General features: G+C 43.2%; 1 protein-coding gene across 1 annotated transcript in view; it reads right to left on the reverse strand.

Annotated features, from left to right (window-relative positions):
- Positions 1 to 5,103: 5,103 nt before the first annotated feature.
- Positions 5,104 to 16,552, reverse strand: part of PRKAR1B (protein kinase, cAMP-dependent, regulatory, type I, beta) — a 96,319-nt gene continuing 84,870 nt past the window's right edge. Inside the window, exons 9-10 of the mRNA XM_010079384.1 lie at positions 5,889 to 5,970; positions 5,104 to 5,459 (exon numbers count right to left, since the gene is read on the reverse strand). Coding sequence (XP_010077686.1) covers positions 5,287 to 5,459; positions 5,889 to 5,970 — 255 coding nt within the window. The 3' untranslated portion in view covers positions 5,104 to 5,286. The remainder of the gene's footprint in view (positions 5,460 to 5,888; positions 5,971 to 16,552) is intronic.

Here is a 16,552-nt window from a genome sequence, read left to right on the forward strand (position 1 = left end):
TGATTTCCCTAGAGCCAGCAGTATGAACATCCAGAGCGCCAGTAACAGCAGGCAGTGGTGAGAAAATCCCTACCTCATCGTCAGTCCATACATCCTCTCTCCAACCACCAGCTCTTGCAAAGAGCAGCGGCTGTTAGCACCCACCCAGGGTAAGGGGAACGTGCCCGGCGAGTCCTGGCAGCCCGAGGCTCGATTCATCCCAGCGGGGCTTGGGCGAGGGGCACTTCTCTGGCAAATCAACTCTTTCGGCTTCGAAGCGAAGCTGTGAGCAGAGGAGCAGCGTTCTCGCAGCCCCGCTACCAGGGATCTCGCAGCAGCGCAGCATCTGCCAATTCATTCAGCGCTGCTGGCCCATGCAGCAACATGGCACGCCGCTGTTCCGTGTTTGGAGACAGTTTATACTGGAATAGGAGCAGTCTTCTTGGGTAAAATGATTATTTTTTTCCTTCATGAGAGCTCATGGCTTTTTTAAAGAGAACTCTGCACACTTAAACCCGCCTGAGCACCGCAGGATGGGACATGTGTTGCAGCTTGTCTGGGCAGGGGAGGGGGTCTCTGCAATGATTTTGCAGAGAGTGACTTGAAAACAAGGATTAAAACATTGCTCGGGAGGGACTGGAGCACTCAGAGGCAGAAAGTTACCCATGCACTTCTGAGCTAGGCATCAGAGTGTGCCCAGGGAGACGTTCATGCTTTACTTTGCTTTCCCAGGCACAGCGCAGCCTCTTTTCTAAAAGCCGAATCCAGATTTTCAGACATCAGAAGAATCACTCTGGTACTGGAGCTTGATCAAGCACAAAAAACATCCTCAGCCTTCGCAAAAATACCAGATGGCTGCAGATGCCAGCTCCTTTGGCCAGGCAGCTTTTTCAGAGAAGAGGCCAGCTCGTTGTGCGAGCGCCGCATCCCAGAGAGAGCTCCGTGGAGCAGCAAGGAGACAGAGAGAAACCCTCGGAGGAGGAGGAGCATCGAAGCCAATGCGTTCCCGTAACATCAGACTTCCAAGGCTACGCATACGCTCAAGTCCAAATGTTCTCCTTCTCCAGAGGGAAGTGGGACCTACAGAAGATTCTGGCTGGGGAAACGCTCGTACGAGTTTCTGAGCAGTCGTCTGCATTTGAAGAAGGTGAAAATGAGCTCCAGGCAGAGCTGCCAAATCATTAGAAACAAATTAAAAAAACATGCCTGGGAACGCAAGAGTAGATAATTTGGTCTTTAAATAGTGAGCCAGTCTTTGAAATATCAAGCATGAACTTTTAGACTGGGTAGTGCTCATTGGGTCAATGGTGCGACAACCCCAACTCTGTCTTCCCACCCTGCCAACTCCCACCCACCTGCAGCGGTCCTCGGGGACACTCCTGCCGTGGCAATGACTGTAATTCACTGGATCTCGGGCTCTCTTTAGGTTGATCAACATAGTTTTGTCTCTGCACAAGATAAAATACTCTCAGTTGCTACACAGAGATGTGCGCACAGAACAAACACGATCTCTTCCATAAACGGGCCAGTGAAAGGATTTATGCACCATTTAAGACTTAAAACCGAATGCAATGCACACACCTTGTGCAACCTTCACAACAGGAGAAGTGTCACCCTTCATGTGACCACGTGCTGCAAGAAAAACAAACCAGCAGCCAACAACCAAACTGGCGTGCACTGGGATTACTTGGTTCTCTGCAACAGCTCTTGTTTCCACCAACACCTGGGCAGGTAACGGTGTCAGACCGTGCTTGCTGGAGGATCAAGGACTCCCAGGGTTCATATGGGAGCAGTGGGAATGCTCAAGAGACCCTACAGTAATCTGACACACACACCAAAGCCTGGTCAGCCACCCCAGCCTTGTAAAAAACCTGGAGGTACAATTAGTTTCTATTAAAAAAAAAGAGTAAAAGAGTATTTTCTTTTGTCTTGGGAGTCTCAAAATGGCTGCGACACAATTAAAACCAACCAAAAAAAGAATGACAATGATGAGTGGTGAGATACTCTTTTCTGGGGAGCGTGGGCTGGAAATGTCCTTCTGGAAGAACCTCAGAGAGAGTGGTCACTTTTGATTACTACATAATGTGAGTAATTCTCTGGAAAGACGAGTCCTTCCCGCCTGAATCATAGCAAAGGGGGGCAAAAATAACACACTCCAGAAATGGAAAGCTGGACAGCCCTTGGATGCCGGGAGCCGCCCAAGATTCCTGTGCGGGGGCCACCACGGAGAAGCTGCACAGAGCGAGTCCACCAGCCCTGCGTGCTGCCCTGGGGTGAGGGCTCCAGCACCGGAGCCAAGCTGGGACCACAACATACCTCCTTGTGTGGCCAGCCAGGGCTCTGGGGGGTGTCGGAGGTGGTATGGCACTAACAACATGCTCAACACCTCTTCCTCACCCAGAAGCTGTACTCTCCAGTCATTCAACCCTGATGCACCAGATACAGGTGGTTCCTTTGGAGGCTCTGCCTTCTCCAAGAAGTTTGTCCTCCATGTAGCTCTTGGCCAGCCCACTGCATGGAACACAAGCCATGGCAGCAGCACAGCACACCACTGGTGCCAAAAATGGCTTTGTGCTCCAGTCCCAGGGCACCTGCACTTCTAAAATCCACACATGGCCAGAAGTTGAAAGGAACGACTGGGACAGATCCCCAGTGTGGCTGGAGCCATGGGCTTTGTGTATGATATTGGGAGAAAGAGGAGCAGCATTGGTATTTGAGAAGGAACGAGCCTGTTCTTCCCCAAGTCTTCCCGCTGGCTGTACAACAGACTCACCAGCAGTCCTGGGGGTTTTGAAGCTCTACACAGAGTCCCTACAACCAGCAGCTCACACCATGTTCCACATGTGCTTAAATGCCTGGTGAAAACAGCATCTACACAACCATGTGGAGGTTCTAGAGACACCTTGAATCCCTGCTTCTTTATTTAGACATATATGGTTACATTGAAACAAAAGAAATTTTTTTCTTCATGTTCATCCTCCAGAAAACCAGTTTGGTTTCCATTACTGTATATAGCACCGGGATTCTTGGTCTATTTTTTGTCCCTTTGCATCTGATTACTTTCAGCACAGTTCAAACTTTTTATGATATGCAGATTTTAACTAGAACATGACTTCTATTTATACAGACTTCCATTTTTAATAAACCCACAACTGCTGCATATAACGTAGAAGAATTTTATTCATACCGTAATCCTGTCCCATCATCCACTGCAAATATTACAATTATCTTTAAAATGTCATTGAATATCATTTTGTTCCACTTAAAGCATAGGAATCCTGGTGTTAAATGGTTACACTTCTCTTCAGATTGCGTATAACAGAACCATAGAATTTTCCATGAGCTGTAAAGGTTTCAAGCAAAGAATCTGTGTTGTGTGTGTGCGCTCCAGTAACTTCTAAACAGTGAGGCTAATACTTGGTGTTTAACAAGAAATGTATCTTGCATATTATGGGAAACACAATTTTTTACCAATACAACAGAAATACAACAGGCAAAAGAACATACATGAGCGACTGGTAATCTTGAAAAAATATTTCTTTTAAAAATTGCACAAGAGAATACAAAACAGTGAAGCAAAGAAAAAGTTTTGCAAAGGCATATACATTTATCTGTCTATATAATGGGTCTGCCTATATAAATGTATGTGATAAAAATTGCAAGGCTGAAAAATGTGAATGGTCATATTTATGAACACGTGCAAGAAGCATAACATAATCATAATAAATAGTAGCAATGAGTATACACTGATGGGACCACTGAAAATAGGCTGAAATAAATCAAGCACCTCAAAGTGATGAGAGGAATCTGGAGTCAAGAAGCAGTTAGCTCTGTAAAAACCACTGCGGGCAGCTCCTGGAATATTGGGCCGTCTTGGTGGGAGTCAATAGGAAAGTCCCGAGTTAGTTTTTGTTAATTCCAAAGAAGAAAGCCCATTGCATGTCAGTATGAGTAATTTTAGCCATGTTCTTCACCAATGCCTCTAGTGTCAAAAGGGAATTGCATAACCTTTGCCATGGAAAAGGTACAGAAAGTTCGTATTTACTCAGAAGAATGTTATCATAAAGATGAAATAGAGTTTTGCCACGACCGAAAAGCGGGCAGCGCTCTTTAGGGCAGCTCAGATGCAGACCTTTGCTGCTGTTAGCAAAGACAAGTCTTCCTTCAAATGAAAAGCTTTGCAAAGAAGAATCTAAATGATCCCATCCTTGAGGGCTGCAGCAGAGTAAGGTCTGCACACCACTGCAGGACCTGGGCTCTAGGAGCTTCTTACAAGATCCTGATGCTTTTTGTTATGCAATACATGGCTTTTGGAGGAGAGGCAGCATTGTGAAGCATGTGTTTGCCTTTCAGAAAATCCTAAAAAATCCTAAAATTTAGTCATATAGTAAAAGAAAGGCATTTGGATTTAATTAAGTGGACCTTATTAAAAACAAGCTGCTGTGTTGCCCCTGATGGGTGCCTGGCACCATCTCTTCAGCATTTCATAGAATATTCAGAGAGGTGGCTGAGGATACTCTGCTACAGAAAAGTATGTTTTGAAGCCCACTTAATTCAGCAGAAAAGTTCCCATTGGACTTTTAAGGGATGTAATGCAAACACTCATTTAAAAAAAAGCTGAGGACAAATAACTTAGGTCCTAAAGGTTCCATTTGAATTCTTACAAAACATTGTTCCTTGACCTCTTCACCCAGAAGACTGGAGCAGGCTGTTTGGCTTAGCACATCCTACAAAGCTGACCTGAAAGGGTTGGTAACACGGAGGAGTATGGCCCCTATAGCTAAGCCACAAACAAAAAGACTCAAAGCATCTACTTTTCCTGGCTTACTGGAATGATTAAAATCTTCCTCCAACCTTCCCTCTTAAACTGCACGACTGCCACTCACCCTGTGGGATTTCAGAAACCTCCAGTCCACAACCAGTGAAAAGTCTTTTAAAAGTGACAGGCAGAGGGACATCGCTTGATCAAAGAAGCTTGACAAAAGGTGAATAAGACCAGCTTCAAAGATAATAAGGGAAACAGAAGTTCATATGAATTTTAAATAGTTAAAAACACAGTTTTAAGCTGTATGATCCAACAATAGGTAAAAATCTTGCCTGCAAGCCAAGAGCCTAATCTTCCCCAAAGCTAGTCTTATCCAAACAGTTGTCTTCCTACTTACATGATACATGAGATTTGAGCTGACATCCAGTACGTGACATAAAACGCACATCTTTTTTTTTTTTTTCTTCATAAAGCTATGGAGCTGCACAGAGCAAATTTAAGTGCACAAGGTCACACAAAGGCAGCTTTCCAGAAAGAAACATTTAGACAGTGAGCGAAATGAAACTGTTGTATCTCTGAATGTTTCTCTTGAGGATTTCAGAACAAGGACCAAGCACTCGTTCGAAGCGGGGCCGATCCAGCTTTACGCACTTCAGGGGTCCGCGTGCCACCACCGTAGCAGCTCGGGGCCGATTGAGCAGTAACGCTATCTCACCTGGAAACAGGGATAAACACGTCACACGCCCTGTGCTGCTTTTTTGGAGGGTGCATATTCTAGTCACCGTTCAGTTGCTTTGGTTGGAGAACATCTCCCCTTATACGTCTCTTGATAGACACTTTACATAATTCTGTTGACGGTACAAATGCATTACACATGCATAATGCATGCGTGTAAAATGCCTTTGAAAACAAATGCTTTCAGACTGTTTTGCTGATTCTGGATCAGTCTCCTGACAGCTACACTGGTGTAAACCAAGGAACGGTTTCAGCTTCACTGAAATCTCTCTATATTGCTGAAAGCAGCGGCTGACCTACGCATAACCCCTCGCTGGTAAAAGAGTAGAGCGCTAATTAGGACAATAACTGCTTGATACAACTCCACGTGCCTGTCTTTCTGAGCTATACTTCAGCTGAACTTTCTTACCAAAATAATCTGACGGACCAAGTCTTCCAACTTCGACGTACTCCTCGTTGTCAGAGCGGCGCTGCAGAACAGAAGCTGTGCCCTGGGAAAAAAAGTGCAGAAAGTCAGCTGGCTTTGCTTAAACCCGTTATGCTTTAAAAAGTATTGAGTCCTGAGCATTTCCTTTTGCATGTCACAGTCCTTCAGTTCTGTGATGGGAGAGATGACAATTTCAGTCAATTCTTCATATATTAATGAAAGGAATTAAAGGATTAAAAAAATTATCAGTATGGCAAATGATATCTCATTTATGAATTGTTTGGATGCGGAAAGATTCAGCTCACACAGAAAAGAGGAACAGGGCAGAACTCAGTAACTCCTATTTAACTTATCCACATCATGCTGTGCAAATGTATGCTTTAATGTAATTTAAAAATATGTTTTGGGTGGGTGCAGAACCTTACAAGAGAGGCAGAGAGGATTCACATCAAAAGGAATAAGAAGGCAATTTTTCCAGTCACAGCCTTGGGATGGGATTTTGTCAGACAGCAACTAGAGTTTATTCCTCACCTGATCATTCACTGGATCTATTGCTGAAATGGTTGGTAAAGAGAGTTTTTAGTGCTTGTTGCAACAAAGGGTGATTTTTTTTATTTAGTGGCTTTGCCCACTTGTGTCCTGTAGTGATCTGGACACCTGCGAGTCAGTCGCTGGAGAGATGGAATGCGTCTTGTCTCCACTTACCCTTAATAACTGCTGTACTTGACATGTGCTAATACATGTCAAAACTCAGTTACAGTCTATTTAAACCTTCAAAGAGGTTTTACACACAGAAATATTCTAACCTGGAGGAAATCTTAAATTACTGTGGCATAAAGCTTTTGTAGAGGAAGAGAGAAGGTATCTGCTGTTCTGGAAAAAAATTACAGTAACATGAAATTATTTTCTGAGTCCAAACCAAACACATAGGGAAAGGCAAAATGTTAACATATTTTAATTAAAATTAAAAAGATTTTTAAAAGCCAAGATTTTAAAAGACTGAAAAGCCATTTTTTGACTGTGCAGTTGGAGAGGATTGATGGGGTTTTTTTAAGATTTTCAGCTTGGAAAGTAGTATGTGGGGGCTGATCCTGCCCCAACCAGGGCAGGGAAGGGGAGAAGACACAGTAATGTGGACTATGCTCGATAGATTGATGCAAGTTCTTGGAAAATATCACAGCCCTCACTCTGCAGCTGAACATCCGACACTTGCATTGCTTGGCTCGTCAGTGCCCGTAACCAGCTGCAGGACCACCCCAGCCTGGAGCATAAACCTCCCTCTCAGCACCCTGCAGAACCAGCCCTTCATCTTTGCACTGTGTTTAAATACATCCTACAGTATGCCAAACTTCGTCATTGAATTGCAAATCTGAACAGAAAAGTAATGCTGCTTCAGGTCTGGCTTTTGCTTTTCTAGGACCTGGGGGCCCAGGAATAACCAAGAGTGGTAGAACACCCACTAGCATGTAGCAAATGATCATCATTTGCTTGCTTCTGAACAAGCACAACTAAGCTGCTGTAATACTGTTGTATTGCATCACGTCCTATTTCATAACAGGGTTATTTTTAAGCCCATATATGTTACAACTGCTGGGCCACTCTCCAGGTTAACTTACATGCTATATAAATGAGGAGGTGAATCTTGTGCTATATAAATTAAGAGGAAATAATTCTGTTGATGCCAGGAACCAGGAAAAAAAAAACAAATAATGTGCAAGTATTGTTCGATACATGCTAAGCAGATAATGGTTTTTATATGGACTTGGATGTATATCAAATTAATCTGGCACATTAAATGTTATAATTTCTAATTTTGCCCATTAGCAATAACCTGTGCTCAGTATAAATCCCGAGATATCAGACTGTCAACAAGTTACGTTGGTCACAGCAACTGACTGTTCCACCCCATCAGCTACATGCAGTATCAGTATTACAAAAATAATGCAGAAACACCAGGGCTGTAAATCCACGTCCATTTGAAAACAATCACACAACTCTTCTCCCCTTCAGTTCTTTCACTCTTACTATGCCAGGCAGCTGAGGGCAGAAGATACAGAACTATACGCTTGGCACAACGTGCATGAGCAAGGGCACCTGAACCGGGCAAGGTTGTTAAAAAATAAGCCAAACATACAGTGGAAGGTTGGTTTTGGTTTTTTGTGGGGTTTATTTGGGGTTTTATCTGTCATTAAAGCATGCCAGGTACACAAAACTGTCCACAGCAAGTGTAAGGTTATCCACAGAAGTAACTGGAAGAACTGGATATAAGAAAGTGATTTGGTGCCTGTCAAGTTTCCAGCAAAAATTCCTTATCCTTGATATAACTAAATTGTTCCGCCAAAGCTGCTGTTTTCCAAGATCTTCCAGTAAATCTGCAAGGGCATGACAATGCAAAGATAGTGTAATGAGTTTTGTGATTCACACTTACTGCAAGCTTTCAGAACAAGCACATGTTCGTTCATAAGCAGCATTCTCAGAAATACCCCATGCAGGGAATCATGCGTACATCGACCTTTCTCTTGCCAAACTTCAGATCAGGTGCAGCTCCCTAAATTGATGCTGTTATTGTTGCCTGTGCAACGCAGACAGGATCAGCTTCAGAATCGCTTCCAGCCCCTGTCCTCCTCTCCGTCCCCATCTGGAGCCTGGCAAAAACCTAACCCCTTGACCCAAATAGCTGTCTGCAATCCATGTCTCCAGTCTCTTTCCCAAAACTATTTTTTAAAAAAACCCCTTTTATTACTGATGTTCTATTACATAAAACAAAAAAAAAATTTCCCAAAGTAATCATATTGACTGCCCAGGTCAAAAGAAGAAAGGACTCAATTCCCCACTGCCCACCTTGAGCGTGTTGCCGTGAAGGTAATCACAATATCAAGCAATATTGCTTTCAGCTCCCCAAGTGTCAGCTTTTATTGTGACTAATATTTTTTTGACAGAGTCCACATGATATAAGACTCCAATAAGTCAGTCTTCTGAAGCAATTTCTTCCACTGTTCCACTACAGTCGGCCTTTTTGATCCAAGAAACACCATGATATCTGTTGGAGGAGGACAGATGTGTCTGGCCTCCACAATAAACACTTGGCTTGGCAGAATAAAGCGATGCATATTCCAGATACATATTTTTCCACTCTTGTTTTAACAGTCACATCGGCTTTTCCCGTTGCCCAGGGAGAACAGGTCTATCACGGAGCAAAAGAAGTTTCCTGAAACCCTGACAGCGAGCACCCAGATGTAAGATCTGATTATGCCGCTTGGCCTCTCGTTGCACAAGTCACCAGCTCCACAAGTACATCCTGGAGCATTGTCCGAGTGACCTTCACAGGAAGACTGTGCACACCGTGAAACAAAGACGACATATTTATAATTATCTATCTATCTTCACTTTACGTATCTTATCTCTGGAAACAACACTATTCTAACTGTATTAGAGGAAGAGTCCAATTGTGCACAGTGTAACCAGGGCAAAAATAATACAGAAATAAAATAATACAGAATAAAATTAAATAATGCAGACTAAAATAATACAGAAACAATCCTTTACTACCCATGTACTTCATGAAGTTGTCATGCTAAATGAATTGGGTGCTGACCCCTACCCTTGCTCCCATTACAGGTTTCACGGCTGCATTTCATTTTACTTTACTTGCCAAATCTTTCCGACACAGTTTTTGAGCTTTCTATCTTTTTTGTCCTGTAGCAAACCCTACCTCTTATAAATGATACAACTGAATAAATCTTCTGAGCCCTGTCCCAGGAGGTACAGGCATTATCTAGCAAGGATTCAAGGGGCTTATCACTCTCACTCCCAAAAGATTTTGGTCTTGGTGGGAAAGATTTCCCCTTAAGTGGCACACAAAACTTGGCAAGACCAGTCTCTCTGAAATAAACTGCACGATCCTAGATTTGCAGGATCAGGCTATTTAGTGCTGCTCAATTTAAAATACTGTCTCGTACACTGATAGCAATTTCAGCCTCCTCCATCACCAAGCAAAACCTACAGAGCACAGGCTCAAAGACTGTGAAGAAGTCTGACACCGTTTAATAAATCAGCACTTTGCGATGACATTAAACTGCAGGCAGACAGGCATGTCTTTCTGCTAGCAGACACTCGGGAGGGAAATGATGATCTTCGGTGGATCCAGGAATATTTTCTTTCAGTCACTGGGGAGTGCCTGTATTCCCAGGATCTGATATCATTAACCTTCTCTCCTCTCCTCCAAGTAAACATGGGCATCTTATTGCAAAAACAACAGGAGTAGCAGTTCCAAAAGCAATGTGCCATCACCACCTCTCTGCCATCCTCACCCCACGCACCTGCTCACTCCCTCTGTCACTGCTGTTAACGGTGCCGGGAGTATTTATTCGACTATTTCAAATGCATCAGCAGTTTGTTTTGTCAAAATTTATGGCTTAGATATCACACTATAATTTAAGATATAAAAAATAAATTAAGGTTTATAATCCATGAGCTCCCATCCTCTCCAAAGTAATGAGATTTTGATAAATGTTCCACTTTTAAACTATCGGACCATACGGATGAGTGAGACATCTTACAGCATAAAGACAGTGACCCGTCTGGATCAACACTGAGATTCCCAGGCCTGATTCTGCACGTACTTAGGAGCACTAATTGCTTCAGGAGCCCTATTTTTATATTTAAGTATGAATCCTATAGCCAGCAGTTGGCTACAAAAGGTAAGTGCTCATGACGCTAAAACCTGAAATTCTGTATTTTCTTCCTCTATTCCAGCTCAGCGGGTCAGATGGGATCATTCCTGGGAAGTACAAGGTGAAATGTGGTGGGCAGTGATGTTACCTCTGGGTGGGATGCGCTGGGCAGTGCAGTCCTTCACCACGGGCCATGGGCAGGAAGGGAAATTCGGAACAGAATTTTAAAACAGAAGCAGTGTTTTAAAAACTTTTTGGTTTAAAGTCAATCTTGTTGATGTTTTGGTTTTGCTGGTCTCATCTCCCATTTTAAAGATACAGCAATCAGTAAAAAATATAGTCAGGCACCATCTGTGATAAATGACATACTTATTAAAATTGAAGAATATTTATTCTACCATGCGTGTATGCGAAGTTAACGTCTATGTCCTTTTTATACACTAAGTATACAGAATCAATTTCTACTTTTTAAAGAAAAGAATTTTAATTTTCATCAGTAGGAAGTTACTACTTCTGTTTTCATTTTTATTTTATACTTTACTTACTGCTTTTTTAAAGACAAGCATGGAAGACAGGTTTTTTCCCCATACCCTCAAAATGTTAAATTTTTATCCTAGTTCTAAGCTCAGAAAGTTTTTCTATTTTGTTTTCCTCTTCACCATCCACTAGCAAAGAGCAGTGCAGTCTATAGAATTAGAGATGGAAAAGGTCAGGCAGATCCATGCGCTGCTGCTGTTAACTCTGTCAATTGCCGTTACGAACACACCTTTGCTCTTTCTCACTTTGTTAATCTGCACACTCCATCATTCACACATTCAAAAGAAAAGTTTCCCCTCACTCCACAGTCACACAAACCCTCATTATATGTCGCTATTAAATCTTTGCTAAGTTACTACAAAAGACGAAGGAAGAGGCTGTGAAGCAATATAAAACCTTCCTGTTCACACGGCGAAGCAGACGGGACTGGATGTAAAGACTCCTACTGGTTTTAATGGAAGCTATAGCAGATCTGAAATGAATTAAAAGATCTTTCGCACAGTATGATTCTGGTAGTATTTTATTTAATTGCGGGCAAGACAAGGTTCATGGAAGTAATATCTTTTATTAGACCAACCAGCACAGCTAGAAAAGGGAGAAGAGCTTTTGGGCACACACGCCTTTCTCCAAGTTGCCTGTTTCTCTGGATATATCTAATGAAAGATACCATTTACCTGCCTACAGACACTGTCTGGGCAATGTTCTTATGCCAGCAGAGCTACAGCCATGATACATCACACCTTATTTGATCATACCTGAGGCTTACTGGTTCATGCATGCGATTAAATCATTATAGAGCATCTCCAAATCATTACCTTAAATTCAGGAGAGTCTAAAGCTGTAGCTCCCGATGCTACAAAACTCCTGGGAATAGGGATTGCCTGGTGAATCTGAGACCTGCCAAGATCTGTCAGCTGATGTTTCACCCTCCACGTTAAGAAATGATAATTTAAATCAATTTCCTGATGTGAAATCTCAAACAACTTTCGTCCAGTTTGGAAAATTTAACTTTTATGACTATCCTTTATGATGTGCCTGATTTAATGACTGTTGAGTGGGTGAGGGCTACAAGGCCAGACCCTGGGTTTGCACTGACTGAAGCAGTGGTGGGTGTTTGGTTTGCTTATCTCTAGCAACTGAATTCTCTTCTGCATCCATTAAGGTTCACTGCAGATTACGGCGCGAGACAATGCCCAAGCTAATGAGCTAATGAGAGCTTTTGCAAACAAATACATAACATTTTCTACATTCAGCTTTTTAAATTGGGCTGTGACTCTGGAAATCTCGAGTGCCACTGATTTCAGCATATTTTCAGAAAGCCAGGACCTTGGGAGTATCTTTAGGATTAATGGTGCAATGTCACATGAGCAACACCAGAGTAACAATAGGTGCAGCATGGTACCCAAACAATCTCCTTGAGAGAGAGCAGTGCTGCAGAAAGTGTTTACACTGCAGCAACCGCAGTCACAACGTATATGATTATCATTACCTCGCCATCATAACATTATAACCTTAATGCATCATATTCTTGTTGGCCGTGATTCTCAACAACACTAATGCACCCGGCAATCTAGCAAAGACGGAAAGCAAACATCACTACCCAGCTGGCACAGATCCTGTATATTAGCTCTGCAGCCATGCTTGATATCAAACAATCTGCAGTTCGACGTGTGTACCGGCTGTATCACACCTGCGTATGACTACTGTATGTATGCCTAAACTTTTGCCACTTCTGCCACCTAGGCACGTTTATATTAGTTTAGAAATAACATCCAGACCTGAGAAAGGAACAAAGCTGTCTAGAGCAGTCACCAAAATAGCCACAAACATAAAGGTACTTTTCAAAATGACAATCAATCATAACCCAAGAGTAGCTTAAAACAGCAGAAACAACGGAGCCACAGGGCATTTCCTAGGGATATACAAGAGGCCGGGGTTAAGGCCCAGACATGACTACACCCAGCCTGTCATTAATCACCAGGAAACGCCTTTGCCTTGATCGTTTAGCATTTAAAATCATAGATGCTTGACACGGGAAGACCTTTTCAATCGTTTTGTTCATCCTCCTATGGCAGTATCTCAGCCAATCTTCCCCTTCAGTGTTTCTTTGATAGTCTGCATTAAACCTGTGCTGTACCTAATGTATTCCTCTTGAAGTACACAAAATGTTCTTGTTAGGTGAAAGGAGACAAGATTCAGATGGAGAGAGAGCAGTAAACATAGTGAAAAGCCAAAAGAAGCAGAAAACACTGCACCAAATGCAACTGGCTTCATGCATGGAGAGCCTTGCAATACCTAGGCGAAACCAAGTGGGTTTTGCACAAAGAATAAAAAAATGAGATTTTTTTCATTAAGCCTCTGAAAAGCTTTTCAGAGTCACAACATGAAGTTTTATAGTTTTCTGACTTCAAAATGTTGCCCTTGAGCCAGAGCAGCATAGCTAACATCAGGATAGATCACGCAGGTGTCTGATGGAGCCATGTGTTGGGGGGCTCAAGACTTCATCGACAGTCGCCATCACACCCCACCAGCCAACGGTGGAACGCCATGGTGGTCTCCAGGCTTCCCAGCCTCAGTGCCACAGCAGTCCCATGCTTCTCTTCCATGCCACCAGTTGCCAAATGGGACTGGGAAGCCTGGGAGCGAGGGGACGGTGACAGAGGGATAAGGATACCAGTTCGGAGCCGTGGGAGGAGCCCCGTGCCTGGGGTGTGATCCTCCTTGGCTAGTCACCCTGGCTCCATGCCCAGAAAGCTGGGAAGCGGTTGCACCACAGCCCAGCCTTTGGGGTCCCTCTGCATTTTTCTCTTTACTCCGTTCTAGGATTTTAGTTGCCCCTTTTATTCCACATTCGGTCCACCTGTCACAGTGGTGACAGAAAGCAGATCTGCTCAGTAAAGGTGGGCTCAGATGCCGGGTTTTAATGAATCATCTCAGTGATCCTTGGCCTTGACTAATCAGTAGCTTCTGTGGGAAAACAACTGAATTAATATTCATCCCGGTGCCAGATTTTAAAGACCGTCTGTGCCAAGCGCTGTGGATTATTGGCAACAAGGCACTGTTTTCCTCCCTCAGACATGTCAGCGTACAAAGCAATAAAAGTCACAAAGGAAAAAAATGTTGCATTTTAGAGATTCTTTCTTTCTACAAAGCTAGCCATTATCTTGACTCGCTCTGAAGCCAGGAAACGTCCACTGAGTCAACATAAAAGTGACTCTATAATGGGTTATTCATCAACTGTTCATATTTGTGACTGACCTGACAGGGCTCATCTCCTGAAGCAGACAGCGCGGAGCACTACCACCTACAGAAGGGGCAGGGTTGAATGTACGGGAGAGGAAACAAGAAAACAGTGCTGAACCTCCCTCACCCTGCCCGCAAAATCCTTTCTGGTGAAAATCGTTTCTAGCTGTTAATGTTGTTTTACGGCCCAATTACTCCTACCACCATCTGCTTCTTTGTGAAAACATTCTGTAGAAACTGAAGTAACCAGACTAAGCAAAAGGCTGAGACAGACATCGTCATTAAAGTCTCGTAACTAATGCTGTGACCAGGGCTGGGCGAGCAGCTGTGGCCAGCTAGGGCAACAGCTTCTGAGCAAGAAATAAAACTTGGAGCAAACTGGGGGAAGGAGAGGAGAGAGTTTATCACAGAGATCCAGAAAATCCCCCATGGAAAGCTCTCTTTAAGTCCTTTCAGTTGGTGAATCTTGTGTATAAAAAAGACCAAATTCTAAAATTCAGAAGAAAAAAACTCATGTTCTCAAAGTTGCCTTTTCCTCAAGCGCACTACGGGGAGTTTTGCGTGCTCCACAAAAGGTACACTACCCAGCTAATGAATGAGCCCTAAGGGGTATATTCTTTCAGCAAATCTGCAGTCATCTCCACGGTATCTTTGCAGAGGAGGGACAAAAGCCACCCCAGTAAGGGACAGCTTTAACATGATCCAGAGAAAGGGATGAACTCCAGCAGTGATTAGGAAGTTCTCCAGTCCTCTTCCACCAGGCTGGACACCACTGTATTTCAGGTCTTGTTTATATTGCAGTATTTTTGCTTAAAGACAGAGAAGCACTCCTCAGGACGGAGCTCCTAGCTCCTGAGATAGCAGATGCCTTTAATTTCAGTTTAGATTTAACGTGCCTCGGGCCATAAAGTTCTTGGTCACGTTGACTAAGTGCTTTGAATCACGGCTTGTGAGCTCAGTCTTCAATGCCAAAAGAGCTTATAAGGATCCTGAGAACCTCCTGAAAACCTTGAGGGGTAAACAGCCTGTGCTGCTCTCCTTATGCCCTTGGAGGTGTTTTGTTACCTGGGAACCTCTGCTGCTTTTGCAGACTTCCACAGTGGGGAGAAACTACCGGACAACACTAAAGAGAGCAGAGTCAAAGTGGCAACCATACCTTAAAGCAAGTATTAGCTAAATAAAAAGTCACAGGCTGTTTTGAACACAGAGAAAATCTAGCACTCTGATTTTTATGAAAATTCAAATGGAGGGTGTATATATTAAGAATGAAACTGCCAATTACTAACTTTGGGTTTTACTTCTCTGCACACCAAACGATCTCCCAGTTTTCCACGTATCCTATAGCGGTAAGAGGCCAGGGTGTGTCTGTATTTCCAGCATAAACTTCAATTTTATGGGTTTACAAATCAGATGTTTTAAATTACAGCTGAATGAGACTGAAAACTCCTACACAAGTCACCATGTCAGAAGTGAACTGGGGAAACGTTCATACACATTTCTTTGTGCTGGGTATAGTATGTATAAAAGAAAGGTTATGAAAACTACTTTTAAGCCTTTGAGAATAGTACGGCTACACTGCATCCTCCCGCTGGTTTTGCTTCAAGACCTAAGGTTACCGACGTCCCAGTAACACAGCAAGTCCTGCATGTGCCTCATGATGCTGGCATAAGCAATGTTCTCAGTCGCAATGGCCTGGAAGACCATTCGCATACCACTCCTCAGTTGCCATTTCATCCCTTTGGGACTGCTGATAGCATCATTCCTGGGACGGCTTTTATGTTACAGCTAAGGATCAGCAGTTCTAGGGCTACTTTCCAAGAGAAGACAAACCCTTTGAACTCTGTAGCCAAAGACACTGCAAATATTCCTTTAGCCAGTAAATCATCTTGGATTTTTGTTATTTGCCAACCTTTGATTTATGAAAGACTTTTCTACAAAACCAAGGGAAGAAATAAACAAATCTCAGTCAGCAATACAAAGGGCAAGTGACTTCCACATAACCTGCAGTAGAAAATAAAACTCATCATTTTTGGGTGGTAAAATTTAACACAAAGGAAAAAGGATGGTCAGTTGATGTGTTAGCCTGGGATGCTGGCCACAGGGCTAACACCGCGTCTCTGCCTTAGACCTTCTGTGAGCAAAATCATGAATGTCCAGACCTTCAAGATGCCTCCCATTGATTTTTTTCAGCAG

Source organism: Pterocles gutturalis, unplaced genomic scaffold (assembly GCF_000699245.1).
Source record: "Pterocles gutturalis isolate BGI_N339 unplaced genomic scaffold, ASM69924v1 scaffold1384, whole genome shotgun sequence".
In the NCBI taxonomy this organism is placed as follows: Eukaryota; Metazoa; Chordata; class Aves; order Pterocliformes; family Pteroclidae; genus Pterocles; species Pterocles gutturalis.